Below are 27152 nucleotides of genomic sequence, written 5' to 3' on the forward strand. Positions count from 1 at the left end.
GAGGAGTCTCATTAAATTGGTTTCTGCAAGTTGCCAGGAGTATTTTTTTCCCTTAAAGAAATTTTCTGAAATTTGTAGTAAATTTCAAGAGAGGAAAATAATAACAAGAAGCGTGGGCTAAAGCTTGTCATCACTTCATGACTAAAGTTTGCCAAGCCTGGGCCTCTGACAAGTGACTGTATGAGACAGAAATGCCATTTCTGAGACTCAAACAGGACTCAGCTCTTTACTAGCTTTACTATATATAGATTTACTCAAATATGAATGTTTTTAAAACTTCAGAGAGCTACAATGTTCAAGAAGAAGATAATAGATTACTGGGCAAATGACTAGATTAGAGCTTTTTAAATTTTTTTTTCTAAACAGACTTTGCATTGCCTATATTCAATAATTGTAATAATTTAATAATTTCTCTTCTGGCTTGCACAGCAGAGGAATGCAACACGTTACACCAGCATGTTATTTCAAAATATTTTCAGCATAAATAAAGAAGAGCATTATTCAATCTTGCAAGAACTTTTCCCATTTCAATATGAGCACAACATACCAATTACTGCAATGCATTTAGTTAAGAGCAAGTCAGGTTGGCTTAGTTGATGGGCAGTGATGAAGTACAGACACCGAAGAGGCCTCCCATTTAAGAACACAGTGAGATGTGTGAACTCTCTGTGGCTTCAGTGCAGTCCTCAACATCTTCTGGCTCAATGGGAGTGCCTGATTTTGTCAGTTGTTGGATAAAGGATGCTCTAAGGATCCAATCCAAAAACTCAGGAATGAGAGCAGGAGTTATTCTATCAGTTTGAATGAGCTCCAGATCCAGTGGCTTACCTACTGTATCTTTCTCACCGTGTGGCAGCTCTGAAGCAGCAGGGATGCAAAAGGGTCTGGCAGCTCACTGGGAACATTTCAGTGACCCCACATTCTACATACAGGTTTTATTGCTGAGGCACAGCAGCAATTTTGGGGTTACAGTTTGGGTTGCAATTTCATAAAGCAAGAGACAAACAGGCGTGTTGACAAAATTCAATAGTTAAGTTCAATAGTTTAGCAATTCAATAGTTTAGTTAAATAACTGAGACTTTCTGCAGTGGGAAGATGGATCACAGAGAAAGACAGGTGGGTGCAGCTCTCATGCCTCATATTTCACACCTGAATCTGTGCTGCACTTAATTCCTTCTGAGCCTATGCTCAGATCACTCAGATTACTCTTGGTCTGGCATCAATATTTCTTGGACTTGTCTGCAGTTTTAATACTAACTTTGCTCTTGCAAGCAAACGAGAAAATTGATGCCTTTTAATCACTGCCCAGATAGACTCACAAATGGGTCAGAGGAGGTCAATAAGGTGCTCTCTCCTCTCAAATTGAACAACAAGGGGATATTAATGACACTGAAAAGCTCCCAAAAGAATGTCCACAGCGTGGTCAGTCTGACAGCAGAGCTGAGGAGACACGTGCCGAGGAAGCACAAACACAGAGCAAAGCTTCTTGCTACTGCAACCATATTGCTTCACTCTCTGGTTCCTCATGGAGGGAAAACAAATGTACTCTGCACTGCAAAAACTGGAGTTTTTGGTGCTTGTCCTTCTGCTTGCCTGCTCTAGTTCCCCTTCCACAATTCAGTGTCACTGCAGAAGCTGCTCTGCCCAGCATGCCACTCTGCCTTGCCACCCCTTCCACCTCTTGAGGGCAATTCCCTGACCCAAACATGTCCCAACAACAGCCAGCAGCAAACCAAACTTCAGTCCATCAAGCTGGTTCTGCTTGCAAATCCACTCCACTCCTTTAAACCTGTAGCAACTCCTAAGCTTTAGCCACAAAATGTATTTATTAAATCTCCTTTTGTAGAAACTAACTAGAAATTAAACAACACACCACAAGACACTCACAGGTCTTTTAAAGGTTAAGTGCTATTACACAATAATAATAGCAATAGCAATAATAATAGTGATGATTAAAACAGTAATAATAATAATAACAAAGTTATTATTAAATAATAACAAATAATAATAAAAACAAAATTCCACTGTGGTCCTCACCTGTGAAAGGATAACACAACCTCTCTGGAGAATGGTCCTTAATGACAGGCAGAGATGACACCAAGGAATTCCGTTCCCTTTCATGAGCTTTGCTTCTCAGTCTATTGAAGAGTGACCCTTTTTGTGCAGAGTCATTCACACTGTCCTTGGGCTCTGGAGATGAAAGAAGAGTGGACTTTTTCTCATGGATATATATTTCATCCATGGGAGTCCCTAGAGGACTGTCTTCAAAGGTAAACTTTTCTAGGAGTCCTGGGACTTCCTCCATCCTAGTGCAAGCTGATTTCTGAGGCACATGGGCTGTCTTGGAAGGCCTGTGGGATGTGAAGGATACCCCCTCCCTGTAATCCCTTAGAGATGTCCCTTCTGAACCCACAGAAGAATGAGATTGATTTGAGTAAGGGCTCCCATCTCCTACATATTTTCCTGCCCACTCCGTTATTTTAGGGTCCTGTGACTGAGTGTTATTGTTGTTCCTGTTCCTTTGGCTTAGGGAATACCCAGGAGTGCTGGGGAAGCTGAAGAAGGCTTGTTCTGAGGAGGCTTTGGCTTTGCTGTCCAAGTCCTGCTTTAATCCTTCTGGAGCTGAGGTTAGAGGCTCCCAAATGGACCTTTTGATAGCATTGGCTATGAGCCTCAGCGGGGACTTTGGCTGGGTGGTTGCATGCTCCCTGGAAACCACATCTGGAATCCTCAGAGCACCCTTTGTGTCCACTGGTGAAGCTGGTGGAGCACCACCTGCAAATGAGAGAGGCCCAGGACAAGCAGAGTGTTTGAACCCTTCTTCCCTCCAGCCAGCATCCTTTTTCTTCAGAGCCCACGGGGCTCTGCTGTTTCCACACCCTGCACTGCTCCCACCTGGCTCTGACCTGTTAGAGCCATGCAAGGGCTGCTGCTGAGTACGAAGCCCCAGCCTCTGTTTTGCCTCCTTTAATTCTTGCTCAAGCTTTTCTTCTGGGTGCCTGGTATTTTTGCCATCTTTCTCTTTCGAATCCAGAGATGACAGTGCTTTTGCCTTCCTGTTAAAGTGCTCTGGTTCAGAGGTGTGTCTCCGTGTTTTGTCCTTCCAGTCCCAGGCTGAGCATGTCCCAGTGTCACTGTCTGTGTCTTCAGGCTCATAAAAATCAGCATTCCCAAGAGGGGTCTGTGGAAAACACGTGGTGCTGCTCTGAAAAGGACAGTGGGGAACATAGCAATGTGTGTCTTCAGGATTCTCCCTGGCTTTTTCTTTTCTTTGAAATACTGGGCTGCAGGGTTTGCAATGTCCTCTTGGAATTTCTGGTGGCTTCTTGTAAGAGGCCAACTGTGAAGTGCATTAAAAAAATATATATTTTAGGGATATAAAAACACTGGTTTGTGTAGCTTCTATTTCATAAAATATTTTATTCCATTTTAATCTTAACATAATAGTGATGAACATATTTAATTTATACAAATACACATGTAGATGATAATGTGAGAAAAGCTTTTCTCCTAAAGGGCTAATATTTCTTTAGGAGTAGAGATCTAATACTACTGGAAACTTTAATAGTCTGAAAATAATGTTTTTCATGCCAAGAATCTGTCATATCTTTATGAATTACCTTTAATATTTTCTTTAGAAATAAACAGTCCTATCTCTAGGAAAACAGAAGAGCAGATCTGCTCTATTCCCTGTGTGTTCCAGTTGCATCACCTTAGAGTTTTGAGCAAGCAAAAGAGACCATTATCCATCCTCTCCAAATGTTTTTCTAATATTGCATGTTTATGTAGTACAGGTAGGAACAGAAGTAGTGACCCAGGAAAGATTATAAAATGCAAAATTGTAGTTTTAAACAATTAAATTTGTTTCCTCTCATGATTATTTTTCCTTTGGTAAGGGTTTAAATTTATTACTCCAGCCACCAAAATCTTCTGCTGAAGATAGTAACAGGGATAAATACCCACTTTATGTAGCCAGCAGAACAAAACTGGAGTCCTTCCTTCCTTCCTTCTTGAAAGGGAGGCATTTTATCATCAGCACTATGTGATAATGGATGGTGTGAAGATTGAATTCCTGCTTCCACTTATGTGCCAGATACCCAAATTCACATGGGTGAAGCCATTAATCTGTCTGATTTTTCATTTCCCAGAAGCATCAGAAGTAAGGCAATAATGATTGCACTTTGTTTCACGCTTCTGTTTGATGACTAAAGTTGTTACTGGCCAGGATCTTGGATTTAAAAAAAAAAAAAGTAAGAAACACAATAAACAAATAAACACCCTCTGAATCCTTGCTTTTCAGAGTGAGAAAAAGGCCTCTGAGCAGTGCTGGTAGAGCAGGAGCTGAATGGAGTGGCCTCTCCTCGTGGGCAGGCAGTGCTGTGCAGCTCTGCTCCCCTGGGATGTTCCCTTTCCTGCCCCATTGTCCTGCACCGGATTTCAGCCACCACTGTGGATGTGCAAGAGTGGATTTTTTTCCCAGCACAGGCCCAGAGGTCAAGTACTTTTAGTCAAGTTTAACCCAAGGGTGAGGACAACTGACCAGGGCATGGAAGATGTGGGCTGGTCCCTGCTCCACCTGGCTCCAGGGACGTGCTGCTCTTTGCTCAGGATGGTCAGCCACGACTCCACTGCTGCACTCATGGCAGGCCCACCCTTCCTCATTCTTAAAAAATCTAAAAATAAAATCCTTCAGAAAATACCATGGAAATCCGAGGTCCTGAAGGACACAGAAGACGCTCCTGAGCAGTGGGAGATGTGAAATCCTTTTCCAGCCTAAACTATTCTGTGATTTTATGACTGATGCAACAGATTAGTGGCTAACTGCTCGTGATTGAGGCCTGAGTCTCACAGACACTGGATTTGGGAATGATTACATCAAATCCAAGTCTCTTCCCTACATACAGCACAAGTCTAACTCCATCCTCAGTGGTTACTGTGAGGACCCAAACTATTTAAAGGAGCAGAGACAGCCTGCTGAGAGCAGACATGGCCCAGCAGCAGTCACAGTCACTCTGCTCTGCACAATTCTCCTTCGTACCTGTGTTTGGGAGTGCTCCTCTGCAGCTCCGCTCTGGCAGCTGCCTGAGCTGTCCTTCCCGTGTAGCCCAGGTTTCTTGCTTGACAGCAGAGGAAAGCCTGCAAAAGACACAACTTTTACCTTCCCATTGGTATTGGCTCTGTCTAAAATGAAGTCTGCAATTGAAGAAGAAGAGTAGAGGATTAAACAGCCTCCTGAGTAGATTAAAGGTGCAGAACTGACCTGCAGCATTGAAGTTGATGGCCCCGCTCACACATGTGCATGTGTGCTGTGCCAAACACAGTCTGATGTTGTCAGCAGTGGAGCTGAACTGCTTCCACTTCTGGGCTGGATGTAGTGAAGCAGCTTTTGAGTTCTGGGACACTTTCTGGAAAGCCAGTCCTCTTTAGAGGGCCTTCAGGCCTCAGAAGCAGAGGCAGTCATACAACCTGTGACTTTTGAACTTTGGGTAATTCCAAGAAATTAAGAAAAAGGATGACTTCTGAGAGGGCTGTCCATCAGAATGGGGACAAAGTGGGAAATGCATCCACCTGCAGGCAGTAAGGACAGAAAAAAGTCTCCCAAGCCAGGACAACAGGCAGCATGAGGGGGCTCTCTTAGGATGAGGCAAGGTAATTAATTACTAAAGGAGGCAACTTGCACCTGATGGGAGGCAGGAGAACCTTCCACTACTTGTGCCTATGGGAATTTTACATAACAAATAATCTTTGGACAAACAAAAGTATCCCTGATCCAAGATATTATCATGTCCAGCTGTAACACAAGTATATTTACAGCTCAGTTATTAACTGCCAAACCCAACCATTAGGTCTGAAATCCATGCAAACTTTGGTTCTTCTACATGGGGATTAAAAGGTGCATAAGGACAAAAGCAACACGCCAGAGACAGAGAGGAGAGCTGCTGCATGTGGACTTCAGCAAAGCCAGGGAGGGAGCCTGAGTTTCCTCTCATTGTCTCACCTATTTGTATCCAATCTTGATGCAACTTGTTATGTTTGATCAAGACTGGAGAGACACACTGTGCTGGAGCCTGTTAAGGAGCTCCTGCAGGGATGGCAGCCAGGGGCTGACCTTTATATTCTGTAATTGAGCTACAGGAAAACATGAGAATGCACAATTAGGATAAAAAAGCCACTACCACCACCACCTGCATGAGTGAGCTAGGGGGCTTCAGCCTGATCCACTAAAGCCTTGAACCTCCTGGCAGGAGCAAACGTCATGGTTCAGGACACTGAGAGGAAATGCAAGTGCTGCAGCAGCGACAGCCAGAACACTGATGAGGGCACAAAACCCCCAGCCCAGGGGTCTGCTCATGCCCGTGGGGAGAATTTCTGCCCACCCCAGCTCTCGTGGGCAGGCTTACAAGGACAGGCCTGCACACGTGAGAACATCGCTCCACACAAAGCCACAGCTCCCCATCTGTCACAGGGAAAATAGTCTCATTCCCACCAAGATGCTGAACCTGTATTTTCAGCTTTGCTTTCAAAACAGGATTTAAAAAAAAAAAAAAAAAAAAAAAAAGTTCCCTAGGGCGCTATCACGATCTTCTTGGCCCAAAATCCCAAGATAAATTAAGAGCACAGCGTTCCCTGTGGCCATGCGATGGGGATTAAAGGTTTTGAAAGGTAATATCCTGCTCTGAGCCTTTCAGCCAATATAGCCATGACACTGATTTCCTCTCCTTGGCTGCCTACCCTGTGCTGTTTATGAAACATATGTGTTTGGAGAAATATGTCTGAAAAGGAGACAGAGGTTTTTTTCACGTGACTGATGATCATATGAATTCCTTTAATCAAATTGGATTAAATGTAGAAACTATGACTTACAATCTTCCTCCAGAGAGTAAAAAAAGCTTTTATTCTGCTCCCAGTGTATGCTGACTGTGCTTTACACCTCATTTTAACAGCATACTTGAGGTTCAGGCAGACTCATGCTGATTGCTTCCCTCTCAAAGGCTTTTAGCTCCCTCTAGAGCCCTTGAGGTACACAGAAGATTTTAACAATATTATAGAAAAATTACTTGGCAAACCACTAAGTAATGCCCCTGCTGAGAACAAGCTGAAAATCAGTCAGAATTAAGAGGGACACCCTCTCCAGTCTTCTCTGCTTTCCTCTCTAACAATCTTTCTAAGCCCACATGGAAACCTGGATCAAGAATCATTATTGACTGATCTTTTAAAAACTGAGATCAATTAAGGCAAGACTTTAAATCCAAGCCTGTGGTGGAGCCAAACTCTGATGTCTGTGCCAATTCCCACGTATTTACAGTACCCAAGAGGCAGAGCCAAGGCTGACAGGGATGCCAGGAGGCTTGGAGGACACCCTGTTCCACCTTGTCAGCCCAGGCATGGGGGAGCCCCCCCTGGGTGGGACACCCCAGGCAGCCTCTGAGAGCATGGCAAAGCCTCATGGCTCCTGGTGCAGGGAATCCCAGGGAATGCAGCCCTGTCCTGCCTGTCTGTCTGCCACAGCTGCCTCTCCAGGGACAGACTCTCACAGAGCTTGGTGGAGGCCTCCTCTCAGGAGCATGAACTAGCCCTGTGTGTGCTCTACAGAGATTTATCCCACATGTGAGGCACCCGGGGCCTCCAGGGGACTGTGGGTGGGCAGTGACAGTGCTCATGTGCACCTGACTTGAAGGCAAGGCTGATGCGTGGAAGGAGGAGGAAATGCATCTTATCTCATCACTTGAGATATAAAAATTCATCCCACAGTGGGTACTCGCAAAAAATCTCAAAGCTTTCTTGTGCATTCAAAGCAAGCAAGCTGAAATGCCTCTGCTTGAGCACTGGTCCCCTCATGTTTCAGAAGCAGAGCCATAACTACTCTGAAGGCAGCTGGGACACTGAGCAGCAGTAGAAATGTCCCTTGCTGCAGAGGGCAGCTTAGGGCAGGCTTAAAGAGCAGCTTTCCCCACCATTCCCAAATCCTGCTGTCTCTGTGCCCAGAAACTGTGGCCCTCAGTCCCCTGCCGCTGCTGCGCACCCGGGTTCACACTCCAGTGTGCCAACACCCCGGCTCCCAGACACAAGTGCACTTCTGGCAGAGCTCTGAGGGGCTCTGGGGCTGCTGAGCTCCCCCAGCCCCACTGCTGAGGCCAGTCCCAGCAGGAACCTGCCAGTCCTTAGGGCACAGGCAGGAAAGTGTGTGCCCTTGCTGAGGCTGTGCAGGCAGGAGGGAGATCCAGTCCCAAGCAGCAGGGGTGAACCTGGCTGGGTGTCCTGCCTGGGGACCCCAGCCCAGGAGGAAGGTTACCTGTGCAGCCTCAGGTGAGAGGGGTGACCACACACTGTGCTTCAGAAGTGAATAGAGCACAATCTATCAAAATCACTGCATTCCTGTGGGACTTCCACAGGGAAAGACAGGGCAGCCCAAACCAAGGGAAACTGCTGGAGGACAAGAACCACTAACACTTATTTTTACCATGTCACCTCTTGGGATTGTCTTTCTCCCTTTCACCAACCCAGAAATATCACCTGGGGTTTTTTTTTCGTTTTTTTGTGGGTGTTTTTGGTTTTTTTTTTTTTTTCCCAACAGAAAAGAGGTGACAGCACCAGTGGGAGTGTGCCAACAGGCACTTCCAGGAGCACCAGGTCAGACCCAGAGTCCCACCTGATCAAAAGCAATCAGTGCAGGAGGGCCAGAGTCAAAATATTTGGGACAGGAGTGTGTGTTCCCATCTGGAGAGCTGAAGTGGACACCACCTGCTGATGGGTATAGCTACACAGAGAACAGTCACACAGAAAGGGAGTTGGATCTTTTGATAAGAAAATGGAAAGAAACATTTGGTGTGTTTTCGACCTCTGTTTTCTCAACTAGTGACTCAAAATATGAAACTAGTAGGGACTAGTGACTCAAAAATACAAAAATTCTAAAGGAAAGGAGAGAAAACAGACAACTGAAAGACAGGAAAACAGCATGAATAGAAGATACTTCACTTCTCAGGCTCTACTCACTGGTTTGGATTTTTCTCCTCCAATTCTGATATTTATTTAACGCCGTGGACTGAAAACTGTTGGCTCTCTGGAGTGCTGGGCAGAAACAGAAGGGACACAGGGTCAGCTAATGCAGCAAAAGCCAGAGAGCAAAAGTGGAGCTGGGGAAAACAGAGGAGTGGAGGGACAGAAGCCCAGTTTCCCGGCGGCAGGGCTCCGTTTTCCCAGCAGCCTGCAGCCGGGAGAGGGCAGCGCGCACCCGGGATGCGGGAGCAGCTCAGGACCCTGCCACTGATCCCAAACACAGGGCATGGTGGCAGGAACACACCTCGGCAGCCAGGGATGGGGCAGCGTGAAACCGCGGAAGAAAAGGGATGAAATCCTTCAGTGGCTACATGGCTGGGCACGTTTTGGGGTCTGCTGCTGTCCTTTTGCCTTAAACAAGGGCTCCGTTATTCAAGAGCTGATTAAAATTGCTGTAAAAAATCCCCTCTTTTCTGCTTGGATTAAAAATGCATATATGGGTGTGGGGGTGGTGGGAGATGGGAAGAAAAGAATACTGGTGGCCTTTTATTTTCTGCAGAACCATGTCTTTGGCTGTTTTTAGCACATCTTTTAGTTCTGACCAGCTGCAGAAAAAGAGTTTCTTTCCATTTGAAGGCAGATTGTTCCCAAACCTCTCCCCACCTCCCTGCTAGCTATAGCCTTTCCTCCCTGTGCTTTCACTGGCTACAGAACCATGCAGTAGCTCCCTGTGGAAACCCAAATTGTTGCAAGCAGGGCTCTCTAGTGATTCCCAGCCTCGCCCTTGCCCAGGCAGTGCTGCAGATATGGCATTGCCTAACACCATCCTGACACTTTACTGGTGGGAAAACATTCACCCCACTCCTGCAAGCCAAGCACGAGACACAACTCCTCCAGGTTACCCTGCACTATGGAAATGGGGCTTGAGTCACAGCACCAAAAAAGCAGAAAACCCCCCAAAAAGACAACCTGGCCACACTGCAGGGAACACCCTCCACTTTGAAAGGTCTCCCCCAGCCCTACCTGCACCCTGAGAGAAGCTGCTGGAGCACCCCCAGGTCAGGATACTGCTTACCATCAGCGACTTTGGATGTTTTGGAGCTTTCCTCGGGCACCACGGGGCTCCTGAGGAGCGATGCCCACCTCTGGATGGGGCTGGAGCAGGCGGGCGGCGCCGGCAGCCAGCTCTGGCCTTCGCTCGCCTCCGAGTTCGAGGAGTCCCCGTTGAACTCAGACTCCAGCTCAGAGCTACAGGGAAAAGGCAAGATGGAAGTGGGACATTTCAGGGGGTGCCACAAGCACCAGCACAAGCCCTGACAGCAGTGTGGGTGTTTCAGAGGAAGAGGTGCCTGGCAGCCAAAGCTCATGTCCTCATTTTCCTTCTTTCATCACCACTATGACAGGACTGTGGTTTGCTGTAGGTGCTACCCAGCTGAGCTATCCCCGTTCCCATCAGAGTCTGGATTTGCATGCACAGCCACAACGTTCAGCACCTGGAATCAAAGCTCTGCTGAGAGGGACTCGGGGTGAAACCTCTCAAACAATGCACAAGGGTCAGAACTCTACACTTTTCATATTTTTCCTGCAGATTTGTGAAAAGAAAAGGAGAAGGGAGCCTGCAGGAGAGGCATGAGGACAGCCACAGGCCCAGCAAGTAAGGCTGAGCCAAGAAGCTGGAGAAATTGTAAGCATAAGTCTAGAGAGAGAGGATTGAGTGAAGCTACCTAAGCAGCCTTCAAATGTGCAAAAGGTGTCTGTAGGAAAGAAGGAAACAAACTCTCCTCATTCCTAGGAGCCACTGGGCCAGCCCATGTAACACTGAGCACTGCAGGGAGGCACCTGAGCTGCTCACAGAGGCAGATAATGGCATGTCTTTGTGTAAATGTAATTAAAAAGACACCACACAAACACCAGTGTGGATGATATGCACATCCTGACCTTGCCTCAGGGCACAACGACTTTGTCACCGGTTTGAGGTGATTATTAGCCCTTTTTCTAGTATTCAGGCCATTTCTTTCATCTCTGAAGACCAGGCTGTAGGAAATAGACACCGTCAGCCCTTCTGATGTGACCACATTCCCACTGCCACACACGAGTGCAGCAGGATCCCACTCAGCCTCTTTTGCATGCAAACAATACTGCCAACCTAATTCTTAGATTTACTGTGATGATGAACAGCTGTGCCTCAAAAGAAGAGGGGCTCACACCGTCAGCAGTCCTGCTGGCATGGCAGGAGAACGCTGCTCTGTGTTTACACAGAAGAAAGCAGGGTTGTGTTGTCACAGCCCAGGGCACAACCCAGGAGGAAGAAGGGGAAAGGAGAGGCTGCAGGCCTGTATAAAGGCACACTTTTGGGTAGCACCCACCAGTCCTGGCCCCCAGCTTCACCCAGATCCAGCCAGCAGTACTGGAAGGCCAGGGCAGGCAGGACAGCAGGGAAGTGAGCACCTCTCCAGGTGCACTGCTCTGTCAGCAGGCTGAATCAGACTGGCCTTGAATTTCATGCTAAAACACACTTTTTAAGCTGACTTTCAAGCAATGTCAACCATACAGATAGATGTAGCCATATATATGTAAAAGTATAAATACATGAAGGCTTTGATAGCTGAGACCCTGTGTGGATGGAGAGACACCACACTGAGATTGGGCAGAACGCCACACCAAAGGAAAAGAAAAAGCCCTGCCATGAACATTGATTGATATCTTTCTGTTTTAAAGAGCAAAACACGTATTTTCCTTGGCCAGCAAAGAGGTAAGTGCTCTAGTATGAGGTTTCTCCTCTTGTCTCTGCTGGAAAGGGGGTCATTATTCACAGTACCTAAAGCCTGAACTGCAAAGCTGTGTCACTGAGCTGGTCATTTTCCCAGTCCCACAGAGCTCCCTGCAGCCAGCTCAGCAGAGCCATTTGGCACTTGCTGTTTCTCTTTTCCCCCCTCTCAGGCAGGGACTGTCCAGCCAGAGCAGTCCAAGGCAGAGGGGGCAGTGGGACGTTCCCCTGGGAGCCACTGGCACCCGCTGTGCTGTCACCCCCTGTGTCACTGGCACCCACTGTGCCACGTCCTGCTGGCAGGGAGCCAGGGGCACTGCTGTCCAGCCCCAGGGGAAGGAGCTCATCCCTCAGATCAGGGGGATTAGCTGCCTCTCATCACTGCCTGGACACCAGGAGCTGCAGGGTGTTAGCAGGGGATGCGAGCACATGCTCTGCAGGGGCGCTGTCAAACAGGCAGGAAACCTTTCCCTGTGCTCTCCATTTCCTCATGGACAGGTTCATCCTTCCCTGTAAGAGCACACAGCACTCACAGAGCACAAACCCCACTTACAGCCACCTCAGGGACTAGCACAAAGTTGCATTTCTCAGAGCCAGGTTGCTCTCCAAAAGCTGCACACAGCACCACAAGTGGGTGTTTAGAGGATGTCAGGGATCTGAATGAGCTTCCCTGCAGAGCAGCAGTGTTTGCAACAGCTGGTCTCTTGGGTTTGCCTTTTTTTCCTTTTTGTTTTTCACTTCCCCTCTTACTGTTTAGTTCTCAGTAAGGCAAAGTGCTTTAGTCAGAGGATACCAATGTAATCTTTAGATGGAACAAACTGCCACAGAACCCTGCCCAAAAGCAAATATATTCTTGTGAGTATGTAGAATTGGGCTTCCTCTGACAGCTCCCCAAGGTTCATCAAATTTCAGATTTCTCAGGGATGGGCAGGCTCTCAAAACCCAGGAGAGGCCTAGGGTGTGGAGCTGCAGGATGAGGCCCAGGGTGGGAGGTGGCCACATCATAGGATGCACCTTTTGCCACAACACACCCATTGCCCAAATCCCCGTGTAACAAAAACTGTCCATTCCAAGAGCTGACCCCAAGCTGATCACAGCAATGTTTATCCCTCTGATTCAGGCCCCTGTGTGGGATGGGAATGCTTGAACATTTCCTGCAAAGTGATTCATGTGCCTTGTGGGGATTTATGGTTGCGGTTAAGAACAACTGTTCTTCTGAGCATTTGTGGAGGGGGTTTGTTTGTACATACACCCCCCCCCCCCCAAGCTGTACACACATCCAGCACTATATTTTGTCATGATTTTCTTTAGCATTCCAGAGAAAAGCAAGCTGCTCTTGTGGGTTCAGCTGCATTTCAAGTACCTGCTGGCATCGCTGGTGACCATGACTCGAACGGCGAGGAGGTTGTGCTCGGCCATCTCCTCCTCGGGGATCACCCTCACGATGGCCCACTCGGGGGAAGGGGGTGACAACCAGCGCTCCAGCTCCTGCTGCTCAGGGGTGCTCCTCGCCTTCTTGGGGGAGCTGGGCTCACCAGCCACGGGCAGGCAGCAGCCTGGGGAGGCACAAAGGTGACAGCAGGCTGTTAGGGGAGGAGGGAGTCCATGGGGCACCTCGCCCCTGCGCTTGAGTGGTCCTTGCTGGTGGTTTCTGCCTGGGGTCCTGTGCTGTCCCCAAAGGCACAGGCAAAGTGTGTGCACTGGCAGCCTGGCATGGCAGAAACACTCCTCCAGCCCAGTACAGCCCTGTCAGGGCTCCTCAGCTTGGATCCAGAGAGAAGGAACCTCCAGGAGCAGCCTCAGCTTCTGCAGCTGCGGGTCCTGGTGCTGCTCAGTGGGATGGGCATCAGCCTGGTGCCTGGTGGCAGCAGTGCCACACGTGCCAGCCACACAAGTAGGGATTTATGTGCTCTTTTCCAGCCCCTTATGGTTCTGTGTGTGTGGCAGGAGGCAGATGAACCAACCATGCTTAGATGGCTGAACTTTAAGCCTCACACTGCAAGTTTAGGTCAGTTTAGGACAGCGGGAGTGAGCAAAACAAAACCAGACCCTTCAGGTTATTTTTAATTGGGTACAGCAAATACAGACTCTGATTTGTGAAAAGGAGCATTCCAGCAGTTGAACAGCGCTATCCCTGAACTTCACATTCAGGCAGGGGAAACAAAGAATAAAGCCATGTTTCCCTGGCTCACCCCAAGTGATTAAGACAGGCGATCATTTCTCCCTGTGAAATCCTTCATTTCTGAGCAACCTTATCTGCCCACAATCTCCTACTCAAGCAGATGGATACAAACATATCAGCTGCAAAGTTCCCTGGGGCTGGGTGCAGAAGGGCCAAATGACAAGCTCCAGGAGAGTGGCTGTGCTTGGTTCACTGCCCATGTGTGGTGCTTTACCTGCATCCAATTCAACACTGGTGCTTCTAATTTACACCTGTATAACTGGGGGGGAATATCAAACTTGGGACATGGCTTATTTTCTGATCTGCTGGTGCAAACCATCTAGTTAACATCAATTAAACTCCTATTTAACTTGCAGTGCCTCCATTTATTGCAGGAGTGCACTCACCCCACTCCCTCTGAGGAGTGCACTCCCTTTGCAGGAGTTTTTAGCTTCAACATGCTCAGGCCCTGCATCCAGCTCAATTGAGGCACCACAGCAGCCACGTGTTTCTTGACTGCAGAGGTTTCATTTCCTCTGGGAGATGGGAAGAAATTCATACCTCTCTGATTTTTATGTCTGACTTCTATTTTGGCCCAACCAGGCCACCCACCCAAAGATGCTGTGGTTTCCAGCAGCTAAGTAAAATTGAGTGTTTTGAGCCTATTTGTAAACCCCAAATCCTTCAGCTCAACTTTCTCCTTAAAAGATGGTGCATTTTACATGAAAATCAGAGCAAGCAAATGCAAGTAATAGTTTGCCAGCTCTTTCTATAAATTCTGTACCCATGTTGGCAATAAACACTATCCAAGGTCACTTCAGGTGACTGCTAAAGAAAGTCAGTTTTGCCACTGGCTTGCACACTCATTGTGTTTCTTCCCACCTCACTCACTATGCTTTCCCTGCCACGCTCTCAGGAAAGAGGAGAAAACATGTTTATGACTAACAGACACACAGCTGGAGACCATCAAAACCCACAGACAGACAACCTACAGTGATTCCTAGTATGGTTCCTGAATGTGAACACATTTCCAGTCAACATGTCCCTCTGCAATAGCTTGCTGCACATCCAGTTCCCAACCATTAGGGACATGTAACAGTCAGAGCTGGCGAGGGACCTCAGGTGCCATCCAGGACACCAGATGACAGTGATGGATGGCACCATTACCTCTCTAGAGAGGTAAATTTCTGTGCTTGCTTTTTTTATCTTGTAAATTTCTTTCTGGCATCACAATCCCTCCCCTTCTTGAACTCTGCACCCAGGAGCTGACCCCCTCAGAAGGCTGTTAAAACAGCAAAGTCCTTTCTGAGCAAGTTTAGTTTACATCCACAGTAATACCAACCAGGTTCAAGAGCAGCGCTCTTGCCCATGGCAGGGGGTTGGACTAGTTCTCTGTAGGTCCCTTCCCACCCAAACCACTCTAGGATTTGAAGGCAAACCCACTCCTTACTGACATATTTTATCAGTATTTTAGTGAGACATATAAATTGAATAAATTATGTTGCACTCAGCTCCATAAAAGCAGAGACTGGACCATCTTGGTGTTTCAGTGCATGGGACACCCACATGGGCACATGAACTCCAGCACTGCCTTACACATTCTGCAGGGCATTTGGAAAGTTTAATGGCAGAACCTCTGTCCCTCATCACAGGGCTGCACCTTGGCTAACAGGCTCAAACAGAAAGCAGAGATGCTTTTCTTGTAGGCTCTGAGGATGTTTCACCACCTCCTAAGAAGCAGCAGAGTTTTCAATCCCTGAGGACAGCAGGGGTCCGGAGGAGCGAGTTCAGGCAGCAGGGATGTGCTGCTGCCAGCCTTGTGTAAGCACCATGGGGGGAGAGTGTGGCCAATCCAAGCAAAAGCCCAGAGCTCCACAGGCCTGGATCCCCCTGGCAGTCATCACCTGCTCCCCCACAGCAGTGCAGACACATCCAGCCAGCCACCCTGCGACTGTGCCACAGGCCAGCGCTGCCACATTTGAGGAGGATCCAGAAGCAGAAGTTATGTTCTGATACAAACAATGCATCCAAAAAGAAATCTGGGACTTCTTTACAGCTCCTATATTGCACAGTTACAGAAGGGCTGTGAACTAATTTCTGTTGAATGAGCCCAAAGGCTGAGTACTTACACAAAGGTGAGGCACACATTTATGCTCCTGGACAGATGTTAGGCTAAATTAGAAGCAGATCATTCAGAAAGTTTCAGCCTCACAGCACTCCCTGAATCCTGAACAGACACCCATCCTTGCAGCACCAGCAAGGTCTTCAGTGAGATGTCAGCACAGCAAGGCTGAGCAGGAGGACCCTGATTTTCTGGAATTCTGACTTTAGGGTGGAAACCAGACTGTAAACCTCAGTGCTCTGGTTCCCATCATAGTGCAGGTTGAGACTGCCAGGACCTCAGAATGCTAGTGAAGGACTTCAGGCTGCTGCTGCTGCTTGAGTCCTTTCCTAGGTCTGTGCCTGGTTCTTGAGTATCTCCAGTGAGGGACACTCCACACCCTCTCTGGGCAACCTGTCCCTCTGCACAGCCACTGCACAGTGAAGAAGTTCTTCCTCCTGTTCAGGTGGACCTCCTGTGCACCATTTTCTGTCCATTGCCTCTTGTCCTAGTGCTCAGCACCACTGAGCAGAACCAGACTCTGGCCTCTTTTCACCCTCCCTTCAGATACTGATAGACTTTGATGAGGTCCCCTCTCAGTCATCTCTTCTCAAGGCCCAAATCTCTCAGCCTGCCCTCATGAGAGAGATGCTCCAGCACCCTAATTATTTCCTCCCCAGGACAGGAGATTTTTGACTAGAAGCTAAGAGACTGAGTCAGAGGAAGTGAGCTTTATAAAAAGTAAAAGCTGCAGAGGTATCCTGCTGTGTGCAGGATGGAAAAGGCACAGCCCCGTTTCCTGCCTGTGCAGAGTGGTGCCATGCCGCTGACCTCTGCGCGGGGCCTTATCAGAGGAAAGCCCAGGACTCAGGAAGCAGTGCCTCAAAATAGCATTTGCGTAAGGCCTTACTTCATTTCCATCGTGCTCGCTCCACGCTTCCTACTCCCTGGGCCTCAGCACGCTGAAGACTTCCAGCAGGGAACCTGCCTGCTCCACAGCACGCTTTGGCCTGGAGGCCCGGCTAATCCTGGGCCAAAAGACTCAAGTGGCCCGCGGGAGGGGGCTGGAGCAGCAGGACAAGGCTCGCGTGGGAAGGTGCCAGCGCTGTGTCGCGGTCAGAGCAGCTCTGTCACCAGCACACACCACCAGTCCCTCAGCAGTGGCTCAAGTGAAACCTCCTGACAGCAAGTGCTGTGCCCTTTCTGGATGCTGGAGCTCGCCGAGCCAGCCAGGGAGAGCAGAGTGCGCTAATTCCCAAATCCTGGCTCTGCTTTGGGGCTGTGGGGTGCAGGGCTGAGCCTGGGGCTCTGCCTGGCCAGAGCTGCAGCTGCTGAGCCAGCACAGCTCGGGGTGTTCGTGCTGCTTTAGGGGCTGTGTGTACACAGCTCCAGCTTGCTGATAGCATTAAAGGAATTTATGTTTTCCATTCCTTCAGCTGTTGTTAACTCCCACCTTACTGTGCTGTTACCCACATATGATGATCCTTCTCATCCATAACATAATCCATAATTGCCCCAGTCTTTGACTTGCATTTAGAGCAAAGAACATGGCTTTAGAGTTTGTGGGGGTTTTTCGTTTGTTTTTTTGCTTGTTTGTTTGGTGGTTGGGGTTTTAATTATTTTTTTTTATGCAAGCAGTGAAGCTTAGCTGCCTTCAGCTACTTAAGAGCAGCAACACAGCCAGTGAATTGAACAGAACAATCACATATTCATCTGGCCTTCCCACTCAAACACAATGAAAAATGGGGATAAAAACAATTTCTCCTTTGTCTGCATTTCAAAACTCACCTCACCCTCCTCACATGGGCAGAGAAATGACTGTTTTCCTTACAGGGCAAGGATTTAGCTAAGCCCTGTGGTAACTGAGAAGTATTCCTAAGGCTTCAGCTTGCAGGGCTTCTACCTGGGTTGGCTCTCACCCAGAGGTCAGGGCCAGTCAAAACTCACTCCAACCCATGGGCATGGCCAAAGAGCCCCTGCAGACTCCAAGGACAGATACAGATACAAGCCCCTTTCCTTTAAAACATAGTTTTTCTCTCCATTAAGTGTCATGCCAAGTGTTTTAATTCAATGTTGTCCCAGCTCACCTTTGCATTTGAGACAGAAATGTCTGCACCAGGCCTTGAATTAGTCAGAGATGCAGCAGTGAGGGACAAAGACATTATAAAAGACCTTTCCCTCCATCTCTCTGGAGATGCTTTCCCTGGCTGAGCCCTTCAGGAAGCTCACGGGCACAAGGCATTGTCTTGCTAACCAAAAGCAGGCAAATTCAGCACGGCTCTTCTGCTCACTCAAAGTTCAGTGCAACCCTGATTCTCTCAATGACAGGCTTGTAAAATTCACATTGTTTACAGAGTGATAATCCACCATAACCTAAAAAGTATTTTTACCATTTTTCTTTTTTAAATAACTTTTTGTAACGGCAACCCCAGTCTGTATGCATTTCAGCATCTAACAGGACCTTTATGCAGCATCACTGTCCTGCAAAGGCTCAGTGCCCAAGGCAGGAACATGGCAGTGAAACCTGATGTCCCCACAGATGTTGCCTTTTCTAATGGAAATTCTTCTGAAACCGTGCCTTGGATCAACCCATTTGCAGAGCCAAAGTCATCCCAAGGTCCAGAAACAAGAATGGAGAAATCTCCTGGGATGTGGGATCAGGGACTCTGGGATCTCAAGAGGTTTTGCTAATACTTTGGGTTGCCTTTCTTCCTCAGCTACCAGAGCAAAGCTGACAGTGCAGCACAGCAGTGGAGAGATCTTTCTTGTCTGTATCATGCTGCCTGTTACAGACACGAGCTACATGGATATTCCTACAGCCCTGGAAGCTTGCAGTGACACCGTGCTCAGAGGTGAGATTAGAATGGGTTTTGCTGAGCTGATGAAAACACCCCGGGAGTCCCTGGCACGGGTCCCCTTCAGAAATGTGCCCAGCAGCAGCAGCATGCCACTGTAGCTGTGCCAAAGAAGCAGCCCTCTCCAAGGGGCTTAGCTCTACCCACCGGGACACCTCTGATTGCCATGTGTCAGGCGTTGATGGCTGCAGCATCCCAGTGCCCCAGCCTGAGCACCAGGGCCGGCACCAGGCACGAGCAGGAGATGCTGTTTGTGCATGGATGTGACAGCCTGGTCACAGAACAAGAAAACTAGATAAGTTTTCCCAGAATCATCTTGTGAGACTTTAGGGAGTTGAAGATAAACGATGATAGCTTATTATCATAAACAACCTGCAGGTGCTGTTTTCCTACTCTCTGTTTTCTTGTTTTTCTCAAGGACTGTTTATAAGAAAGGTGTCTTGTTAATTAGCCAATCAGGTGAAACGTATTGATTAATTGACCAAGCAGGTCTATCTGTATCGGAACAACGTATAAAAGAGGATCCCAAGTGAAGACGCACGCTCGATGCAAGCCAGCCTTCTGGTGAGTCTGTGTCATTTCTCACTCAACAACAACATTCGTGCAGCCAGTCCTGCCCCACGAGGCAGCCTGACTCCAGCCGGGCTGCTGCTGCTGCTCCTGACTCATCTGCCAAGGCAGATCACACTGCTGTGACCTGGCACGGAGGTGACACGGCCTTGGGAACCCGCCAGCTTCGGGCAGAGCCAAGCTCCTGCTGGGGCAGCTGGACCGGGTCAGCCGCTTCCTCCCCACCTCAGGCAGAGCACGTGCTGCCCACAATGGCACAAAGCCTGGCCTCTGCCAAAAAACATTCCCCTCCCCACCGGCAGCGCCGTGCCAGGCGGCTCGGACACCAGCTGGCCCAGGGCAGCCGGCTTTGATCAGCTCCTCTCAGGAGTGGCTGCTCCCCACGTGCCTCTCTGCAGCATGGACAAAAATGGTCAAAGATGCTCCACTGAAAATCCCCAACCAAGGCAGCTGCAGCCAGCTCCCCATCAAATGGATGCTGCTGGGCCACAAACAGCAGGAAGTGTTCACATTTCTCCTCCCTCCACCTCTTTAGCTGGTTTTAAGTCATGTGATGGGAATTCATTTTTAAGCAAATCCTGTGGGATTTCTTGGCTAAAGTGAGTCAGACCAAATGGGAGCCCCACATAACAAGAAAGGGGGAGTGAACCTTGCCAAGTCAACCAAAGTATGAAAACTCACACAAAGAACATCCCTGCAGGCAGATGAAAAGCATGAACAGAGCCAGAAAACAACAAATTAAAAAATTATATCTTTCTTCTTTGGCTTACAACACACTCAAGGTAGTGGTGGTCAGGAACAAAGTATTTGTGGGGAGGGTGGTCCAGAAAACAACCCCAAGAACTCCTGATCTGCCCAGGCTGGGGGTCCCCACACACCAAACACAAGGTCTGGTGGCTGACCAGGTGGAGACACCCAGCAGGGCCCTCAGAGGGGACAAGAAATTATCCCTCCCTGCTGCTGGCAGTGCAAGGGGACCCTGCCACAGCTGCCCTGCCCCGAGGGCAGACAGCTCCACCCCTGCTCCACAGCTATGGAAGAGCAGACAAGAAACAATTCCTGGTGGGCCCTGTTTGGGGGATAGGGAGGAAGAATGAAACCTCCTGCAATCAGTTGTCCCAACCTGCAGCGAGCATGTGATGTTTTGCCACTTCTGGCACAGCCTGGGGGCTGTGAAGCAGGAACAGTACAACAGTACTTACCCAAAACAGCCCCAGCCACTCCGGACTGGCACAGGGCTTTCTGGTCCTCAGGTGAAAGGCACCGCCAAAATCCAGAGTGCTGCTCTGGTCAGCGGGGTGTGGGTGCCTGGCACCCAGGGCTGGCAGAGGGCTCACCCTCCCTGCTGTGCAGCTGCCCCACACAGCACAGGGCCCCCATTCAAGGCTCCAGCCCAACTGGCATGCTGCATTCCCGGCTGGCAATCCTGAGGCTCTTGGCCTGCCATGACACTGTGTCACCTCATCACTCATTCACAGGGCGAGTGCACCCTGCCTGGCCTTGTATGGAGCTGCTGACTCAGGCTCTGACAGCAGTGGGCAGTTCTAAAGTGGAGTTACTCACAAACGTGGGCAGCTCTGATGGTGAAAGCAAACACCAGCTGGCATCAAAAACCAGCATTAGGAAACTCAGCAGACCACAAATTGATCTGTAGCACACCCAGCCCGCTTTACTGCCTGACTTCTTACTGTGCAACAAAAGAAAAACCAATCTGAGCCCAGCTTACAAAACAGCAGTGCTTGAGGAAAGCTGCGGGGACAGAAGGAAGGTGTGGTAACACCAGACCTGTGCAAGCACAGCTGAAATGAACCCGCTGAGCTCAGGGGTGACATCCCGAGCAGAAAGCACTGTCCAGGAAAGCACAGCCCATGTGAGACTGGCAGAGGGGATGGGAAAACACCTCCAGCTTGGTTAGACCTTGGTGCTGCTGAAATACAGGACTCAGCAGCCCACACGAGTGAAACCCAAGCTCAGACCTGTCAGAGCCTCAGTTGCATCCTGCAGCCTGAGCTCAAAACACACAAGGCTGCATGGGAGCACTGCCTGTGTCAGAGCTGGAAACTGAATGAAGACATGCCACTGAGGTATCCCACAGATCTGCCTTAGGAGCCTATCAGGCATCCAGCAGCATTCCCAAACTGATGTCCTGTCCCAGCATTGACTTTTCATCTCACCTGAGATACCACCAGGTAGGTTTTTGCCCTTGGAAAAGGATTCCTACGAAAGGAATGCATTTTAGTTCTTGCCACATCTCCCCTTCTTCCTCCTCACACTTCTAACAGAAGCAATTTCCACTTCGTTGTGGCTAACGCATGGCAGACACTGAAGGGAATTGCTGCTCCCATTATCCATGGGGTGGCACGAGCTTCCTGGGGCAGCAGGACCGGATCACCTGCCTGGCTTCCAACCACCACTGCCTACAAGGCTTTCCTGCCACCTCTTCTCCATCCCTGATGCAGGGATGAGCCCTGTCCTCCTGTCCCTGTGCCAGGAGACCATCTCCTCCCACTCTCCTGTGGCCCATGCCAGCACCTACACAAGTTCTTCAGCAGCAAAACACGTTCTCCAAATCACCTACTTTGTAAACAAACACTTCTGAATTCTGGCACAAAATAAAACCATGGAATTTGAAGCTCTCAAAGCCAGCCAGAGACTTCCACGATTTTCTAATGGATCTGAGGGGACAGTGCACATTTATGTGCTAATACAAACTGAACAAAAATTAACAAAGGAGAAAAAAAGAAACTTAGAGGAAACCTATTAGATATACTGAATATGTGCCTTTAAGAAAAATTGATTCTCAAACAAAACCTGCTATGATAGCACACTACTTCTATCATTTGAGAGTAAATATATATTTTAATTAGAGCAATCTGTGTTAGTCTGGTATATTAAGGCATGTATTAACTATGATTTTGGAGTGCAGCAACAACACTTTCAGTTTCCAGTGTCTGTCAAAATAGTATTTTTGGACACAGATTCAAAGCACCAAAAACCTTAAAACAAAGATGTGAATGAATGAATACCTGCAGAACAAATGCTGAAAGGGCAAATCCAATACTATAGCAACACGGAAATTTCATCATTTCACATTTCAAAAAAACATTTCAGAAATTCCATCCATTTCAAACAAGTTTGGAGCCCACCACCTGATGAGATTAAAGCCTCCCTTCTTTTTGTGTGAGCACAGTTCATGAAGGAAAGGAAAGAGACTTGGGGAAATATTTACATGACTGATACGTACACTTGCATCAGGCATTAATACATAATGTCTTCTTATCTTCAGTGACATGATCTTTCAGGCAAAAAAAATCAAGTCATCTGCAAACACATAATGTCTTTGAAAACATAAATATTAATGCAGAACTCAGTGCATTTCAAAACTCAGTGTTTTGATTGGAATGTGAGGAATGAGTGAGCCAGAACTGAATTAAAGCAAATTATAGTAACTAACTGCTATAATGCTGTGGAAAAATGCAGATCATAGTCTTTGCTTGAGGTTGGAATACACACCGAAGCAACGTTCACTGGCATTTTACAGCTGTAGCAATTTAGAAGAAACTCAGAGGAACAGAAATTACTCTTCTTGATAGAGTTAATGAAAGGCTGGTGTTTGAGCAATTTTAAGAAGTTTTGTCTGTATTCTTCTATTCAAATCAAGTATGTTTAAAACCTACAAGATCTTTTTAATTTTAAAGGCTTAGCATAATTATAATAAAGGTGGGTTACCTTTAGTGAATGCTGACATGTTTGATTTTCATTAACAGACACCTAGGCAGTTAATGCTGCTTGGCTTTGAGGATGAAAGGTTAGCCTGGCTTTTCAAAAAAAGAAATTTAATAAAGAAAATAGGCACATCTCTGTACTTATTTTCAATCCAAATGGCACTTGTGGCAACAGACAAGCTCAGAACCCATTTGAAGCAGTACAAAGAAGAGGAAAGAGAGCAGTTCCTGAGCCTGCCAGCACCACCTCTGCCCTTTTCATGCTGGAATGGCATCTGTGACATCAGGTCTTAGAGGGCATTAACTGGGCAAAGAGGCATTGGTGTTCCCTGCTCTGAAACCATGGGTTTTGGGGAGGCACCCAGTGCCAGGGCAGGGCGAGCCCAGAGGAGCAGCCTGCCTGCCTCTCATTTCAACAACTGCAGCTCTGCAAAGGGACACAGCACCCAGCTTGGGGGGCACTGCTGACAGAGCCCAGGCCCTGGAGAGAACTCCAGAGCACAGCAGGAGGAAGATCCAGGTCTCCTGCTCACAGGGAGCTCTGCTCACACGACAAGATAAGGAGTCCCAATTCACACATTCACACAGACCTTAACCCACCAGGCTCTCCCTCCAGCAGCACTACCAGCAGCAAAACAGGGAATGTGTGGTTTTATTGTGCAATAATTTTGACCAAGAGTGAGGGAACCAACACAAACTTCCTCCTCTCATGCTGATCTTTCTGTTTTATTTCTTATCCATACACTGTGTCCTGCCCTGTCCACGAGTGCATGGGCTGTCTCCTGCAAGGTATATCCCTCTGCTGACAGGACTGGCTAGTGATGGGACTGCTTGGGCCTTCTGCATCTCTGGGAGAAGTAAATCCAGGCTCAAATGGTACCCCAATTCCAAGTTATTGTACTGATATTTTAGCAGGAATGAGTAAAACTTTGTGAGAACACCATGAACATGCGATGCCTCTCAACACTTCAGTGCCAAACAAATCATCACCTTCTGCAGGCAAAAATACTTTTCTGATGTTTCCCTGTCACTGCCTCGGCCTAAAACTGTAAACTGTGCAAAGAGCAAATTCAGTTTCACCCCAATTGCTTTGTCTGTTACAATTAAGTGCCAAGTATTGTTCTCAGTGGTATTTGTTGCCCATGTTTTCATAATGGATATCATCTCTCCCTCAGACAGCAAACTTTAACTGTGCCTGGTGGCTTTTCCTTTGGCAGGGATTAATTCATTGAGAATAACATTTGCTCCTCTTTGGCAATGATGTCTTTAGCAACAATTTTTTAAAAACTCATTTCTGTCACTCAAACAACCCAAATGAGATTCAGTTTTAATTCATTTAAAAAAATAAAATCACACAATCTTTCTATTAAACTCTTGGGACTATTCTTTCTGGGATTTTTTTTCCTTGAAATGCAAAGGAAGAGATTATAGCTTAAGAATTACAGAGTAAGCAAAAGAAAGAAAATGAAGGGGAGGAGGACTTAGGAAAGCTCTTTTGGAGAAATTGCTGTTTAAAAAGAATTCCACCACCAGCTTAAAATACAAAAATTAAAATAAAATTTTAAAAAGTAATTAAATAAAGCAAGGCAGCTGTTAACAGGCAATGGGTCACCACCAGCTTCAGCTTCCAGGGGTCCATCAGGTACTGGGAATACTCCAGAGCCAGTAGCAAAGGTAAAGATTTATCCTGGGTTATTACCTGCTTTTCCTGAACACAACAAAAAATCCAAAGACATTAACTTATTACCTTTATGACATATGTTAATATGTAAAATAACAGTGTAAGGAAAGGTAGCAGAGGCCAAAGAGAGGAGGACAGTGCTGTTTGTGTGTGCCCCATGCCCACCAACACCAGCTCCTCATCCGCAGGAAGGGTAAATCCCAGCACCAGTCACCCTGGATCTGCAGCAAGGGGACAACTCCTCAGGGACCCTGATGTGCGTCACAAGGGACACGTGTGCAATGACACCACCACAGTGAAACTCTGGGGCCTCTGGCTCAGGCCACAAGCAGGGTAGCACCACAGCATCCACCACAAGAGGAAGGTGCAAAATCAGCGTGAAGTCACTACTAAGTCTCTGTACCCAGGAAATCTTTATAAAAGGAAGAGATGAAACAAGGAGACTTATAAAGAACTACATTTATTTTTGTTTACAGCAGATATCATAAATAAAGCTAAAACAATTTTCACCATGTGCAAAATACAGAATTTCCATGTGAAAATTTAAATACAGAGTTAAAAACTATTTAATAAAAATAATCAGTTAAGATTATAAAGTAAAATGAAGACAGAAGATTTAGGAGGAGAAGGACAGAATCCTCACTGGGCAGGAAGAACAAGGAAGACTCTGCAACAGAGAGTAAAAAACACAGCAGTAGGAAGTGGTTTGAAATGGCAGACCTTTATGTCATGACCTTCATATTAAAGCATGCAGAGCTTTGTAACAACACACTGCAGCCCTGAAATACACTGGGAGTCACATCCCAGCCATTTGTGCAGGAAATGATGTTTGAAACCCAGAGAGATTCTGTGTGGGCACAGCGTGGGGACTTTCAGAGCCATCAAGTCATTTTAGGATACCCACACAAATAAATACAATCGGCTGAGTTGTGCAAATGTACAGACCAGCAAGATAAGGAGCCTGGGGCTCTGGCCCTGCTGCCTTCCACACTCCTGGCTGAGGTATGTGAAACGGGGCAGATGGCAGAGGATGTTTGGCCCCTCCTAAAACGGCTCCTAAGATCCATTCCCAAAGGCCCTTCCCTTTGAGAGGGGTCCTTGGTAGGGACAGCTGGGTCATGACCCCCTCAGCCAGACCTTCAGTGTACTTGCTGGTCAGCCTGAGCCCTTGATTATGCTGGGATTCATTTCCCCTTCTAGACTGTCACCTAGGGATTATGCAAACTGGACCTTATGTAAACAATACATACAAAATAATGTTGGGAGTTGGTCATGGAGAGGGGTGGCAACGTCTCGTGCAGCAAGAGAAACCCAATCATCAGAGTGCCAAGCACGGCCCAGGTAATAAAACCACTCAAACCAAAGCACTCTGGCACGTTGATAGTTCAGCCTGAGAACCACATGCACTTTTAGGCCTGCCTCTGATGTCACTTGGGGTGGAAGGCTAGAACTTGCATAGTTTTGGCTACTTTGTCTACAGAACCTTTCATTCCACACCTTTCCAGTAGGAAAGCAGGGAAGTGCTCACACACTGCTTGCTCACTGCCTGTGTGAGCTCGATGCACATACGTGCTCATGTTAACCCAGAGAATCAGCTGGGTAATCACACCCTGACCTTATTTTAGTTCTTTCCTTCAGTTCTCTGACAGAAATAAGGCTTTAACAAGTTCTTTCAAGAAACCCTTTACTTGCCTGACTTACCTTAAAGGCACAGGGAAGCGCACATGCACAGACACAGAGAGAAAAACATTACGTTTTCTAGAACTGTGAACTCAGCAACAGGTTAAATAATCATGCCAAAGCTCAGTTAATATACCAGACACACAGATTGCTCCAACAGTTAAAAAACCCCCAAAACACACAATGAAATGCTTTCAAACAACAGCGTTAGTCATGTAATTTTGGAACTGGAAAAAAATCACCTGAGAGCAGAAAGGCTTCAGCCAGTGAGCGGGTGCAGCACCGGAATGTTGAATTGGACTAAAAGCAATGAGGGAGATTGGCAGAGAAGACAGCAGGGAAGAAAACACAGAACTTCACTTGGTTATGTAGGAAAGCATCAGGAAGATTACACTGGTAAAATGAATAACTGGCCAAAATGAAACTGCCTTTTTTTCATTCAATTATCCATGAGGACAAGCAGCTATGAGTATTACTAGCAGAACAGTAAGATACAGAAGTCAAAAAATTGACCAGTTGGAGTGATACCAATAAAACAGCCCTCCCAACAGAATTACCTGCAAAACCCCAGTGGAATATGCATGGTAATTAAGATTCCTCAGGAAAACATTTTCA

General features: G+C 47.5%; 1 protein-coding gene across 11 annotated transcripts in view; it reads right to left on the reverse strand.

The window, feature by feature from the left end:
- MICAL2 (microtubule associated monooxygenase, calponin and LIM domain containing 2) overlaps positions 1 to 27152 on the reverse strand; it is a 117958-nt gene that overhangs the window by 18647 nt on the left and 72159 nt on the right. For all 11 annotated transcript variants that reach the window (XM_064426178.1, XM_064426177.1, XM_064426175.1 and 8 more), the window contains 5 exons: positions 13128 to 13320; positions 10073 to 10245; positions 8995 to 9069; positions 5039 to 5136; positions 2038 to 3340 (listed from right to left, as the gene is read on the reverse strand). In XM_064426178.1, coding sequence (XP_064282248.1) covers positions 2038 to 3340; positions 5039 to 5136; positions 8995 to 9069; positions 10073 to 10245; positions 13128 to 13320 — 1842 coding nt within the window. The remainder of the gene's footprint in view (positions 1 to 2037; positions 3341 to 5038; positions 5137 to 8994; positions 9070 to 10072; positions 10246 to 13127; positions 13321 to 27152) is intronic.

Source organism: Passer domesticus, chromosome 6 (genome assembly GCF_036417665.1).
Source record: "Passer domesticus isolate bPasDom1 chromosome 6, bPasDom1.hap1, whole genome shotgun sequence".
In the NCBI taxonomy this organism is placed as follows: domain Eukaryota; kingdom Metazoa; phylum Chordata; class Aves; order Passeriformes; family Passeridae; genus Passer; species Passer domesticus.